The 14,221-nt window shown below is 45.6% G+C and overlaps 7 protein-coding genes across 7 annotated transcripts; 4 read left to right on the top strand and 3 right to left on the bottom strand.

Moving 5' to 3' along the window:
- Positions 1-564: 564 nt before the first annotated feature.
- FPOAC1_000078 (uncharacterized protein) lies at positions 565-1,476 on the top strand (the record flags this gene model as incomplete). The annotated part of the gene is made up of 1 exon (XM_044844698.1): positions 565-1,476. One exon carries the CDS (start codon positions 565-567, stop codon positions 1,474-1,476), a length of 912 nt encoding a protein of 303 aa, XP_044710614.1.
- Positions 1,477-2,066: 590 nt separating this feature from the next.
- On the top strand, positions 2,067-4,781 carry FPOAC1_000079 (uncharacterized protein; the record flags this gene model as incomplete). The annotated part of the gene is made up of 2 exons (XM_044844699.1): positions 2,067-2,372; positions 2,433-4,781. The coding sequence occupies 2 exons, from the start codon at positions 2,067-2,069 to the stop codon at positions 4,779-4,781; spliced, it is 2,655 nt and encodes an 884-aa protein (XP_044710615.1).
- An 82-nt stretch (positions 4,782-4,863) lies between these two features.
- On the bottom strand, positions 4,864-5,430 carry FPOAC1_000080 (uncharacterized protein; the record flags this gene model as incomplete). The annotated part of the gene is made up of 1 exon (XM_044844700.1): positions 4,864-5,430. The coding sequence occupies one exon, from the start codon at positions 5,428-5,430 to the stop codon at positions 4,864-4,866; it is 567 nt and encodes a 188-aa protein (XP_044710616.1).
- Positions 5,431-7,282: 1,852 nt separating this feature from the next.
- On the top strand, positions 7,283-8,998 carry FPOAC1_000081 (uncharacterized protein; the record flags this gene model as incomplete). Its single annotated transcript, XM_044844701.1, has 2 exons — positions 7,283-8,595; positions 8,650-8,998. 2 exons carry the CDS (start codon positions 7,283-7,285, stop codon positions 8,996-8,998), a joined length of 1,662 nt encoding a protein of 553 aa, XP_044710617.1.
- A 199-nt stretch (positions 8,999-9,197) lies between these two features.
- Positions 9,198-10,848, bottom strand: FPOAC1_000082 (uncharacterized protein; the record flags this gene model as incomplete). The annotated part of the gene is made up of 4 exons (XM_044844702.1): positions 9,198-9,454; positions 9,510-10,128; positions 10,195-10,617; positions 10,666-10,848. The coding sequence occupies 4 exons, from the start codon at positions 10,846-10,848 to the stop codon at positions 9,198-9,200; spliced, it is 1,482 nt and encodes a 493-aa protein (XP_044710618.1).
- Positions 10,849-11,494: 646 nt separating this feature from the next.
- FPOAC1_000083 (uncharacterized protein) lies at positions 11,495-12,627 on the top strand (the record flags this gene model as incomplete). The annotated part of the gene is made up of 3 exons (XM_044844703.1): positions 11,495-11,575; positions 11,624-11,728; positions 11,782-12,627. The coding sequence occupies 3 exons, from the start codon at positions 11,495-11,497 to the stop codon at positions 12,625-12,627; spliced, it is 1,032 nt and encodes a 343-aa protein (XP_044710619.1).
- A 96-nt stretch (positions 12,628-12,723) lies between these two features.
- On the bottom strand, positions 12,724-13,208 carry FPOAC1_000084 (uncharacterized protein; the record flags this gene model as incomplete). The annotated part of the gene is made up of 3 exons (XM_044844704.1): positions 12,724-12,755; positions 12,814-13,144; positions 13,194-13,208. The coding sequence occupies 3 exons, from the start codon at positions 13,206-13,208 to the stop codon at positions 12,724-12,726; spliced, it is 378 nt and encodes a 125-aa protein (XP_044710620.1).
- Between the last annotated feature and the right edge of the window lie 1,013 nt (positions 13,209-14,221).

A 14,221-nucleotide genomic window follows, 5' to 3' on the forward strand; every position in this document is an offset into this window, starting at 1 on the left:
CCAACTTGGGCATCTGGTGGGTTACAATAAAAAAAACAGGTTATACTGTATCTAAATGTGTAACTTGCAGCAAATGAAGCCGCAAGCTGGGAAATTCAACGATAATACAACAATGTCAACAGTAGTAAAGGTTATACTGTATATCAAGGTCTAAATGCACGGGTATTGAAGACATTGGCCCCTTCAAAAACGGTCAAAGCGTATATTAAACAACAGTTACTGCTGTAGAAAGACATGCATCCTGCATGGTGGAGTCACACCTCGAGAATTGAATGTGAATTGGCCAGCAATCAGTTAGCGTTGAGTATATGCATCTGGCACCAGAATGTGTCTTTGCATAAGCTGTGACTTGTTTCTAATAGTCGTTTCTATTTCTGCTGTCAGACTTTAGTGCAACAATACCAAGCAATATTCATTCCTGTTTTGGCAGTGATCTTCATATAGATATCACTACTCTTAGCTGAAGAGGGGTAAGAAGATACTACAGTTTTTACGAATAACAATTTTTCTTCAAGGCCATAATCTATCGTCTTTCAGATACCTGTTTGTTCACCGTTGTCAAGTATGTCTGTCATATTTCCCTTTCAACAACCTACTGGAGAATCACTCAGCATCGGACCATCTCAAGGGATGGCCATTGCCATCGACAAAGACATTGTTGTCAAAATCCCATTTCAGTACCAGGTTTCGCCAGGCACTGACTTTTCTCACTGCTGGGACCTCTCAATCAAAAGCTTTATTGCCATGGAGAACGAGATGGTGATTTACGACGCACTTCAAGTCCATCCTCACCGTAACTTTGCCCAAAGGCTTGAACCCTGCACTGCCGATTATTTATTCCTCGAAAGACTTGATCCCTTGGAGAAGGTTTGGCGGCTTGCAACACGCGATGATCGAGTTCAATGGGCCTTGGGCTTGCTTGATGCTATGAGCTGGCTTGAAAAACTCGGTTTTGTTCACGGAGATCTCGCGGTACGCAATCTAGGCGTTGATAAGACGAATACATTAAAAGTTTTTGACTTTGGCTCAAGTTTCCTCTATGAGTCGGCAAATGATTTGATAGCAGATCACTTCGATTTGTCAACATTTCTGCATTTTATTCTTTCTGGTGTGGATCCTTTTGCAGGTGTTCAGTCACACGCAGACGTTATCGATCTACGAAAGAAATTGAAGGCTGGTCGGTGGACCATTGCGGAAGGCGCCGAAGTTATTGGGGATATTATCGAAGGTGGGTGGACAGGGAGCACCGGGACACAGTCCTTCACGGACACGTTTAAGCAGGTCGCTACAATCTTGGGCACTCCGAATCTTTCCTTAGATTCAGACTCCATGACCACAGATTATCCCTCACTTGGGTTACGCTGTCAAGATTGGTTGCGTAAGAATCAGAGAAATCCAGCGTGGAAAAAGATCGATGAGTATATTGCAAAGTGCAGGAACGCTGGGCATGATAGAGATCTGGATCACTTCAGATAAATAGTTAACCTAACTAACCCATCTAGACAGACATGTTGAAACCTCATGCTTCTTTATCTAGCTTGTGGGTTGTAATGCATAAAGAGAAAAAAACGGCATTTTTAGACCCAAATGGGAGTGCAACTGTCTTGTGTGAGTAGAAAAGACGACATTCAATGTGCATTTGTTGTGATTTTCGCACTTCACATGATAGGGTAACTTGAGACAACGCAGCCCTGCAGCCAACCCAAACCAAGGGAGAAGATTACATCTCGTCTTTTCTCCCACTAGTCGAGATCAAGGCACTGCGCATTACTTGTAACTGCCTAGTCCAGGGATTCCTTCTAGTCTCCTTCTTTCTCGTCTTTTTACACTCCCTTGGAGCGCCAACTAGTATCAAATAGGGATGGCATGATTGCAAGTAAGACATATTTATGCAAGGAATTAACATTCAACAAACAAGCTAGGAATTCAATGTCTCTTTAACCCTTGGGTCCCTGATGATTCTTATTTCCCTTGCAAACACATCCCGCCATTTCTTCTTCCATTTATCTCATCAATACTTGTTTTTCTAGTGTCTTTCTGAACAATCATATACTCATCCAGTAAACATGGCCTCATTCTGGGCCAGAGTCATTTCGACTACTCTGGCTGTGTTATTTTTACTTGCTGTTGGCTTCAAATCGCTTTTTCCCGGAAATGACCCTTACCGTTGTCGAGCTATCCAAAGCACTGGACGCTGGATCGATCCACCAGATGAAGAAGGGAACAGGTACCCTTTTAATCAATGGCAACCAGATGGATGCATCATGAACAAGTACGAGTCCGAAGATATTCGCCGCTGTATGCAAGGTCGTCGAATAGTTGTTGTCGGAGACTCAACGTCTCGTAACGTCGGTCATGGAATTAGTCGCCTGGTAAGAAATCACCGGTGTCGGAATTGAATAAAATTCAGTACTGATTTGAATCACTTTCAGCTAGATACGGAGCGTTCCAACCGCGATAGAAAGGAGCTCAAAATGCCCAAGTCCCAGTTTTTCAACATGACATACTATGGCCAGATGATCCAGCGACTACCTAACATCTTCCTGGAGTGGAAAGACAATGCTAGCCAAGAACAATTTGGACACAACCTCAAAATGTATGCGAAAGAAAAACAGAACACTCCATCAATCGAGAAACAGGAAGCGCCTGCGTTGATCTACATGGCTGGAGGCGTCTGGTTCACCAGGATGAATGCATCATTGCCTGGCGGCACAACAGTAATTTCACCAAATTCCACGTTTGCTCTTACTGCCAGCCCTTTCATGCTAGAAATGTTGAATTCGCCATGGGATAATCGCTTCGGTACATACAAAGAGTACATGTCCAGCATATTCGACTTCATTACCGACAACACACCTGATATTGATCCCTTCTCTGCCCCGATGGACCCAATCGATGGGTTAGGAAATCAGATGTTTTATGGTCCTCCCGCCGGACCTGTGTACTTGGGAGATGATCCTGTACACATCATCGATGCTCATCGTCGATCCGGCGAGACTACCATGATGCGAGACTGGTTGCATCAAGTCGAGCAGGATTGGAATCTCCCAATTATTTGGTCTATACCGATGCTCACGTATTGCCAGAACAAAACGTGGCTAGATGGTTATAAAACAGGGCTACATGTTAAGCATGGGATTGCAGATACTCGAGCCAACATCATATTGAACTTGAGATGCAACGCGAAGCTTGACCGTCTAAAGTCGTATCCATACAAACGCACTTGCTGCACCGACTACGGGGTTAAACCAGTTACTCAACTCGGGATTGTTGCTTTGGGTATTATTTACCTGGCTGCGTGTCTTGTAGGTGAGATGTTGGATTTGTACCATGACCGAAACGAACCGCGATGGAGGTTTTTTACTATGAGAGCAGGGTCATTCGTCTTGGCTCTTCTCATGTGTTATTACGCGGATCGTACACAGATGATGGCCAAGGGTGAAAAACTCTGGCAGCCAATCAACTTTGCTATTCTCTGTGCTCCTTGTCTCGCCATTTTGCTACTCACTATCCGTCGATCGCGATCTCCGATACCGATGGGAATGGAAATGCCTTTATCAACGAAGGAACCAAACGAACCTTTTCTCTCACGACAGCAAACAGATGAGTGGAAGGGTTGGATGCAAGCTCTCATTCTTATTTATCACTGGACTGGAGCTATTAAGGGATCCAAGTCTATCTACATCCTCATTAGGTTGTGCGTTGCAGCATACCTTTTTCAGACTGGATACGGACACACTTTGTACTTTCTGAGAAAGAACGACTTTTCATTCCGTCGTCTTGCAGCTGTTTTATTACGGCTGAATCTTCTCAGTTGTTCACTGGCTTATATTATGGACACGGATTACATGTTTTACTATTTCTCACCTCTTGTTTCGTTCTGGTTCCTTGTTGTCTACGGAACCATGGCAGTTGGCGGAAAACGATATAACAGCGACCCGCAGGTCGTGTTATCCAAGATATGCATTTCAGGCTTGTTAGTCTCTGCAATCTTCATGGGCACGCCACTAACTCGATTTGTTTTTGGTCTCCTCAACACAGTTTTCAACATCCAATGGAGTTACAAGGAATGGCAGTACCGCGTTACGCTTGACATGTTTATTGTCTATGTCGGCATGTTGACCGCTGTGGTGAACAACGAAATGAAGAAAACCGTCATTCATCTTGGTCTTCGAATCATCCTCGCCGTCGCTGGTTTATTTGGTACAATGTATTACTTCAATGCGACTTTACATCTACGAACAAAGGTTTACAAGGCGTGGCACCCTTTGATATCTTTCATCCCGATACTGGCCTTTATAGCACTTCGGAATATTTCTGCACCAGTCCGGAATTACCATTCAAAAGCTATGGCTTGGCTGGGTCGGTGTTCACTTGAGACGTATATCTTGCAGTATCATTTATTGATGGCTGCTGATACGGAAGGTGTTTTGATTATTGATGGTGTATTTGGGGACGGTACGGTAATGGGAGATCGATGGAGGACGCTGGTAATTATTGTACCGGTATTTCTCTGGGTGAGTAATTCTGTGGCAAAGTCAACAGCCTACATCGTCGATCTGATCATGGAGAGTTCTGAGGAGGACGAAAAGGCATCTAGCTCCTCATTTGCATGGTTGGAAAAAGTCCCTGGATATGGATGGATTACGGCGCCGAAAGTTCGTGTGGCATGTATTTTATTGGCAATGTGGATTCTGAACCTGCTTACCCCTGGACATGGGGAAGTACCAGCTCCAAGTGGTGGACATCATGTCACATCAGCACCGCTACCACCGTGGTAGATTCACTCAAGCTTGATGATGAGAAGTGTGGTCTCAATAGCAAGATTCGACCGAGCAATTTAGTCTCTTATTCTATATACCTCTACTCTCCACGTCTTTTTCTCTCTTGATATTTTCGATCGTACTCCCGTCTCTCTTCTGCACATTTCACACAAAGAAGTGACGTACGTCCCTCCTCAAAAGGGAGCTCGTGGCATCGTCTGCACAAGCCTGAATCGCTAGCTTTGGCTTTCATCTTTTCGTTGCTCTTTTTTTTGCCATCAAGACACTTCTCATAGGTCTTTCCGCTGTCCTTGGGAGGGAGGAGTCCACAATGGCCGCATCGACCTCCTGGGGGTATGCATTGTTCGCATTTGTCAAAATGAGGCTTGACAACCCTCTTTACACAATCGGGACAAGCGCCTGAGTTGACAACTCTCTTTACCTCGATGTCCAATAGTACATTCTCAATGCCATCGCAGAAATCGCAAAAAATGTTGTTCTGTGAGCTGGTTTTGTCGCTGCAAACGTAACAATATCCCCATTCTAGGGGTCTCCCAGAGCCGGCACATTCGGTGCACACTAGCTTGCTGGTTTCATTCAACTTGGCGCATTGGTAGCAATAGCGGGTGATACCGCATTCTTGTTCGTCGGGATTCAACGGTTCCATGATTGCGATTGATTAGTCGTCTTGCTGTGTAGATGATGGTGAGTGCTGGATGTTGTTGTATTTTGCATGTCTGAGACTGACATCTTGAGGTTGTATTTGTAGACCTGATTATTGTTGTGGAAGTCAGTTAGTCCTCAAATTCCTTTGTCACTGCGTATGAGTTCGCGATGGACGTTATTCAGTATAGGTCAAAACTGTAAGTTGAATCACATTCATGAAATCGTGAGCTCTGACTCACCAGGCTATACTGAGAACAATGCTGAATAGCATATCCCAATGGTGATGCGGGCAGTTCATCAATGTCAATTGAACAACCGTGATGCGTGTTGAAAGGGACAGTTGATTCGCGCAGAATGTCGAGATTCATCATGTATATATGCAGACTCAATACCTCAGTACCAGAAATTCACAACACAGCAACAACCAGCACTCACAGTCAGCTACACACGGCATCCAACCCAACGAGACAATTTAACCAACGACTAACAAATCACCATCATGGATCCATCGAACTCCGGGAACGACTGGGTCAACCGTCACTGCTTCAGTTGCGGCAAATTCAACGGAGAAGGCACTTTAGTGCACTCCGATTGCACCACCCAAGGACCGGTCCTTAATGGACACTGTTTCGTCTGTGGCAACTATACGAATTCTGCCATCGACATTTTCTGTCCTATTTGTAACCTAAAAGCGGTTACGACCAACGAGATGAATGCATTAATCGATTCGGGAATTTGCTACCACTGCGTATCGGCGATCGCGGAGCCTGAAGGAAGGTGCGAACGATGCTTGAGCGCAGATCGTCTTCCTCAGGGAAAACCGACACCAACCATGTGCAGCGGGTGCAAGGCGAGGCCGCCTCAACCAGGCTACAGTAGTTGTGAAACTTGCCTTCGACGGAAGAGGGACCTGGCTAAAAGGTACAGGGCAGAAGGTTCCGCAAGTCAGTAGCGTGAAGTGGCAGAACGGAAATCGACTTTGAGCATTCCCAACGATGGTATTTTATTATTCCGGATGGTGGTAGTATCTTCTATATTAGAACGTTAGTGATACGCTAAGGCGGTAATACAATTCACTTCTGGCCAACCGATGATGACGGTGCCATGGACGTTGGTGAATGTGTGCCTTACTTAAAAGTAATTCTCCATATCGCCTCGTATCTCTATTTGTCTGCTTAGATTTGTAATAAATATGATGCCAGATATAATTGATCACCACGATCTTAGAAACACGACAGGAGTCTACCGAACTAACACTATACTAAGAAATAATCATAGGGAGAAAACTCTAATGTCTTGATATTATTGAAATAAATAGTTCAAAGGTAAAAAACATACCAAGCCCGTTCTTCTCCGTGTTGATGTTCCTGGATGACGATAACTCTAGGGAGAACTATTAAGCTCGGCGATAGGATAAAGCTTTAGCCCCCCGCGCAAGTGTGTAGTCTAGTCTAGTCTACTAGCTGAATATTCTTCTTGTCTATTGAATTCGTATTGCAAAATAAACCTCCCCCTCATTTTTACCCCAGCCTGCCCAGAGACCCAGACCCCTGGGTATGCGGGGTTGAAGGGGATCCAGATCCTATTAGCGTTGCTCTAACTCACTTTAGCTCAACTTCAAAGACCACTCATGACTTGTTGCTACCACAAACGAACACGCTAGTGGGAAAAATTCTTTTGAAAATATGGGGTAAACCTTTAAGCGCGGTAATTTCTGTTTGTTCCTGTTCTAAAATCTCAATATTTAAATGCGGAGAAGTTGTCCCCTGTTTTTTCTGTTTGTTCTCTCTTCACTCACTCACTCACTCATTCGATTCGATATTGTGCTCGAAAAGGCACAATTGCTATCAATCATGGGTCTTTCCGTCAACAACATCTTTGCTGTCAATGAGGACAGACCTACTCCAAAGGCTGTCTACAATTGGCGTGTTTACACTTGTGCTGCTATCGCCTCTTTCGCGTCATGCATGATCGGTTATGACTCTGCCTTTATCGGCACCACAATCGCCCTTCCATCTTTTACAGAGGAATTCGATTTCGCTTCCTACGAGCCCGATGCTCTCGCCCTACTCAAAGCCAACATTGTGTCTGTTTACCAGGCCGGTGCTTTCTTCGGCAGTCTATTCGCCTACATTACATCCTATTTCATCGGCCGACGTTACTCTCTGATTGTCTTTAGCTTTGTGTTTATGCTCGGTGCTGGCATGATGCTTGGCGCTAATGCGGAGAGAGGACTGGGACTTATTATTGGTGGACGTGTTCTGGCTGGAGTTGGAGTCGGCGCTTGTTCCAACATGGTTCCTATCTATTGCTCCGAACTCTCTCCCCCTGCTATCCGCGGTCGACTTGTTGGTATTTACGAATTGGGTTGGCAAATTGGTGGTCTTGTTGGCTTTTGGATCAATTACGGACTTGCCGAGACCATGGCTCCTAGCCACAAGCAATGGATCATCCCCTTTGCTGTCCAACTTATCCCCGCCGGCATGCTTCTCTTCGGTGCCTTCTGGATCAAGGAATCACCCAGATGGCTTTTCGCCAAGGGTCGTCGTGAGGAGGCTATGAAGAAATTGTGTTGGCTGAGACAGCTGCCCGCTGATGACCTCTACATTGTCGAGGAACTCAGCTACATGGACCAGGAACTTGAGCGCTACAACCGAGAAGTCGGCCCCGGATTCTGGAAGCCGTTTGCTTGTCTCAAGCAACGTAACATTCAATGGCGTTTCTTCCTTGGTGGTATGATGTTCCTCTGGCAGAACGGTTCTGGCATCAACGCCATCAACTACTACAGTCCTACTGTGTTCAAGAGTATCGGAATCACAGGAACCAACACTGGCTTCCTCACTACCGGTATCTTTGGTGTAGTCAAGACCACAATCACTATCATCTTCATCCTCTTTCTGATTGAGACAGTCGGACGCCGAAAGTTGTTGATTATTGGTTCAGTTGGTGGTTCTCTCTGCATGTGGTTCATTGGAGCTTACATCAAGATCGCTGACCCAGCTGCCAAGGTGGCTGCCGCTACGGCTGCTGGTACTGAGGCTCCTGGAATGTCTGGCGGTGGCATTGCTGCTGTCTTCTTTTTCTATCTTTGGACTATCTTCTACTCCCCCACATGGAACCCGATTCCATGGGTCCTCAATTCTGAAATGTTTAACGAAAAGTCCAGGTATGTTACTAACTGAGCCCAGCCTATATGACACAAATTACTAACATGTTGCAGATCCATCGGTCAAGCTTCCGCCGCAGCCAACAATTGGTTCTGGAATTTCATCGTTTCTCGATTCACCCCCCAGATGTTCATCAAGATGGGCTACGGTGTCTACTTCTTCTTCGCCTCGCTCATGATAATGTCGGCTACTTTTGTCTTTTTCTTTATCCCTGAGACCAAGGGTCTGCCTCTGGATACCATGGACCGTCTCTTTGAGATTAAGCCTGTGTGGAAGGCTCACGGACAGCTTTCTGAGGAGCTGAGACTGCAGGAGGATGAATTCCGACGTAATGCCGAGGGATCCAAGATCAGCGATGAGAAGGCCCAGGCCCTGGCTGATGAGCGCGAGAGTGTGAAGTGAAATGAGTTTTGCTTGGAGTTACGATAGATGTATACACAAGACGTAAGATAGGGATAGTAATTGGTCATGAAATAAAGGTTCAGAAATTCTCACAAATTGTTGATTTCATCATGATGTGGGATTATTTAATTAAAACATGATATATTCTAAATGTTGTGAAACAAACACAACCTTGCAGCATGGGAGAGCCTGCTAAAATTTAGTAAGTGTAACGGAAGTTGGAGTTTTCCAAATCCGTCTTGTCGCTCTTCTCCGCCTCTAATCCAGCATCAAGCACATCATGAATTTTGCCGAACTGCTTATCACGCCTCTTGTTCTCGATAACGCAAAGGAAGTAGTAAATAAGACCAACAGCAGCCATCAAGGCGAAAGCGCACAGCATTGCGCCAATACCGAGAACGTATTTTGGTGCTTGTGTGCTGAGGAAGAATTGGGGTCCAATGATATTACCGACAGCTAGAGGTTCAATGTTAGCAGGGAAAGTTGGTTCTAGGACAGGAACAATACGTACCGTACATGATGGCGATAGACATGCCCATGAAACTCTTCTTAGTGGCGCCAGCAGTGTTGGATGAAGACAGACTGAGCAGGAAGATAAATGGCACGTTGTAAAAGCCCATCATGTAAACACCAGCCAAGGAAGCATTTCTTTGTGTCTCGACGTCCAGAGTGTGAACCATGATAGCTCCAACCATGCCCAGCAGAGCACCTCCGATCCAGAAGATACATCGCAGGTTGGGGATGTAGAGAGCAATAGTCGTGAGAAGGGCCTGACTGATCATGGCAACTGCGGCTTGAGGTGTAGCCATGAGAACAGTCTTGGTTTTCGAAAATCCGTAACCAGCAATAATCAGTGGGTTGAAGTTTGTGACGCCTGCGTTGGTGACGGCATAACCCAAGGCGCCCAGCCAGATGCAGTAGCATTTGGGATCGCGAAGACATTCGAGGATTTGATATGTCTTGAACCCCTTGTTTGATTCAACACCAGTCTGGTTCGGAGCGAGGCGAATAATGGCGAGTTTCTTTTCCTCGGCGGTAAAGAACCATGCTTGTGATGGAGCATCGGGTAGAGCGAAGAAGACGAGAACACCAAGAAAAATAGTGCAAGCTCCGTAAATAAGAAAGATGTACTGGGAGTCATGTTAGAATGCATTGGATACAAGATTTTGAAATGACGGCAATATTCCGAGACTTACCTTCCATGTTGAAAGCGTTCCGTCGATTTTTCCAATAGCGTAGGACAAGATACCACCGAAAACACCAGCAAAGGTATTATTCCAAAAGGCCGTACGAAGAGGTTGCTCGTTTCGGAGATACCACATAGAATTGATAATCATCATGCAAGGTAGCACGGCAGCTTCGAAAACACCGAGAAGAAACCGAATGGTGGCCAAGCCGGCAAAGTTGTGGCAGAGAGCCAAGAAGCACAACAAGACACCCCAGAGAACGAGACAAGTGCCGACGTATTTTCCAATTGGGATTTTTGTCATGAGCCAAAGGCTGGGGAATTCCATGGCGAGGTATCCAAAGTAGAAAATGCTGCCGAGCCAGCTGTAATCTTGGGCTTTGAGGTTGGCGTCTTCTTTCATTCCAAAGATGGCGGCATATCCTAGGGCGTTCTTACATGTGTTAATAGGATCTCTACTGAATAGGTATGGTGGTCTTACCTTGTCTAGGTAAGCGAGCGTCATGCTGAGAATTGCCAGAGGCATGACCACCAGATCGGTCTTTAGAAGAAGACGCTTTGCCTGGGCTTTGGTTAGTTCGGGAAGTTCATCCTGGGTGGAGTCAATGGACTGTGGCGTGTCCTTGACAGGAGTCTCATCAGTTTTCCCTTGGAGCGACGACATGATGTAATTCTCAAAGGGAGCAAAAGTAAAGGTCGAGAGATTAGAGACTCGCAGCAATTGCAAAGTGCAATGCGGCTCGGCTTTAAAAGATGTATCATTTCTTGAGATTAGTTGTTAGATTCCCCGAATTTAGTGGAGTCAACGGGGAGTTCGCATAAGTTTTTCATGATGCATCGAGTCAGTTGGTCACCATTGAGTCTACCGAATGGAGACTCATGGAGAGTCTATTCTACTTTGGGATTCTTAATCCCGTTTTCTTATCGACGATAGGGGAAATAGAAGAGAATTACTATGGAATGTTGATCCACTGTAGATGGCGATAAGACAACCTTGCGATCACGTCAATCTAGCGTGGAGAAATTTGCCAAGCCAACGTTGATGATAGGGTCTAGATATGGTCAAAGTATCATCTAGAGTGGAACAAATGTGGTCATTTCGGCACTAGAAATGATAGTAGCCCCTCGGAGGCGAATGGTTTCATCAGTGGAGACTCGAGTCAGTGAAATTATAGGGTAATCAAAGTAACGCTGTTTGTCATTTCCCTTCTTTGTTCGGCGGGATTGATATAAAGACATTTCTCTAGATTTATTCGCAATTCGGAGGTCATATTTTGAATAATACAGACACGCTGTTAACAGCCTGCAAAATGACAGAGTCAGTAAAGAAAGACAGCCATGGCGGCTCGACGCATAGCTCGGTACCCAATGCGAAGAATGCATCTATTCTGGTAAGTTCCAATGTTTCACTCATCGACGCGTACATTAACTCATGAAAGGTCGGTATGCGTGATGGTGTAACTGGAGACTTTAAGCTAGTCCCTCGACCAGACGCTGTTGTCTCAGTCTTTGACTCAAACTTCCTCATTGGCGATGGTATCTGGGTAAGTTCAAGTCAGCTAATTGACTCACCTACGCGTCTCTAACGATGCTAAAGGAGGGCATTCGCGCCAACAAAGGTCGCCTCCAATTCGCGCGAGAACATATAAACCGCCTTTTCCAATCAGCAAAGGCAATGTTTATGGATCTTGGTCTGTCAAAAGGTGATCTTCTCGACTTGATCCATAAAACTCTTGACGCGAACGACATGGGTCAAGATGAACACGTCCACATCCGTCTCGTCGTCAGTCGCGGTCTCAAATCAACACCCTATCAAAACCCTAGTGTCAACATCGGTCTTCCATTAATCGTCATCATTCCCGAGTCAAAGGCCGTCGATCCAAACTCCAAATCTCGCGGTTTGAGACTTGCGACAACGTGGGTCCGTCGCGGACCACCAGACGTGAAAGACGAGCAATGGAATCATATTTCGAAAGCTACGGATGTCCAAGCTTGTATCCACGCCAATGTCATGAACGTTGACGAAGCACTGATGCTTGATCTTCGCGGTTTTGTCAAGACGTGCAACTCTGTTAATTTCTTTATTGTGAGGGGGAATGAGGTTTGGGCGCCGACAAAGGATAATCAGATGCAGGGAATTACGCGACAAAAGACGATTGATGTTTGTCGCGCGAATGGAATCACTGTTAAGGAATTGGATTTTGCGTTGACGGAAGTTTATGGTGCGGATGAGGCATTTTGCACTGGAACGTTTCCTTCGCAGATTCATGTGACGGAAATTGATGGCAGAGTCGTTGGAGATGGTAAGAGGGGACCTGTCACGGAGAAGATACAGCAGTTGTACGCTGAGCTTGTGAAGAAAGATGTTGAGAGATCGAGGGAGGAGATCAGGGCAGAGGTTACAAGGAAGAGGGATCTGAGTTGGTTGCAGTCAAAGTTGTAAAAGGACATGATTTCGGTATCATCAACCCGTTGAAATAATAAATATTGTCAATTGAATAGATTAATTTATGCTGGAGGGCTTGGAATAAGCATCGCACTAAGGGTCACAGTTGCAGTAGTAAGAGTCTCCTGCGAAGAAATCAGTAAACACGAAATCATAAAGAACTCCTAACCAATCAACACGTACCTTCTTGACTGCAAGTATCCTCGTTCACCTTGTCGTCGTCGACACCTCCCATCTGCACGAGATGCTCCTTACACTCATCACAGTTGCTGATCTTCATACAGTAACCAGCGCAGTATTGTTGGTTTCGGGTTGTGCATCCTGTGTGGCACGGAGAACCAGCGCCTCCGGCAGGTGTGTTGAAGCATTCGCCTGTGCACAGAGCGTTGTTCTTGGCAACACACTCAATGTAGGAACCTCCCAAGCAGTTGGGGTTCTCGCCGACATCGCGTGGTTCGGCGCACTTGCCGGCTAGGGCTGGTGCGGCTGAGGCAAGGAGGAGAGTGAAGAGAGTCTATGATTGTTAGTTGATTGTGGATCTTTGGGATGGGATCGTGGCGTACCCAGGTGGAATGCATTTTGATGTGTGTTTTAAAGATTGGAGATGTAGTAGTGTTGATTGATGGTGTTACTAATAAACTGAGATAACTGAAGAGCAAAGGCCATATTTATATAGCTCGAGTTGGCTCAATTCCTATTCCCTTCGTCAAGGAACTAACTCAACAATTGAGTCAGTGACATCACAACCGGTAGGATTGAATCCTTCGACCCCAGACATGACGACGATGTGCAATGGGAACCAGATCTAGATGTTACTTATGGGGCAGATAGTGGAGTGTACGAGGCTCAGCTGGGCTGAAAAGCGATGCTGTGTTTTAGCTCTTGATGATCATCGTCTCACTATTACTGGAAACTCATCTAGCTGAGTTACTTATTCTCTTGGCTCACGTCAGGTATCGTGAGGGGACCGAGAGCCGGTGCAAGGATTGCGATCCGCTTATCTTGATAATCTTGCTTTGGCAAGGCATAGGATCATAATATGGGTCTTTTCCTATGCTATTGGTTCGTGACTGGAATGTTGATTATTCTTATAAGCCGAGATAATCCACATGCATCTATGCGACGAAAACATGTTCAGCCGACGGCCCGTTTCATCTCCGAGCAATTATTACCCTAGACGTTCGAGGCTGATTATTTGATTATTGGATTATTGTTGGCGTAGGTGCCTCAGGCCCCTATTTCATATAGGTAGCATGACCCTCTCAGGACCCTGCTAGCTTTCCCAAACAATCGCATCCTCTATTGGTCACACCCACATCTTTACAATTATTATCTTATCCACCACGAACCAGATTGAGGCCCAATGTCAGCTCGCAACATCAGTCAATCATGATGAGTGCAACACGGCAGACTCCATACATTATGGAGAAATAGTCCGTTGTGATTTAATTCGAGCGCACTGATACGATAACTGTTATGTAACTTGTCATGACATTTATTGATTATTGGCCCAGAAATAACGAAAAGCTCGGTTACAATGCGCGCAGGCGTGTCATATCACACGTCGATGCGCAAGGCAAGATATGTGTCA

The sequence above is a fragment of the Fusarium poae genome, chromosome 1 (genome assembly GCF_019609905.1).
Source record: "Fusarium poae strain DAOMC 252244 chromosome 1, whole genome shotgun sequence".
Taxonomy (NCBI): Eukaryota; Fungi; Ascomycota; class Sordariomycetes; order Hypocreales; family Nectriaceae; genus Fusarium; species Fusarium poae.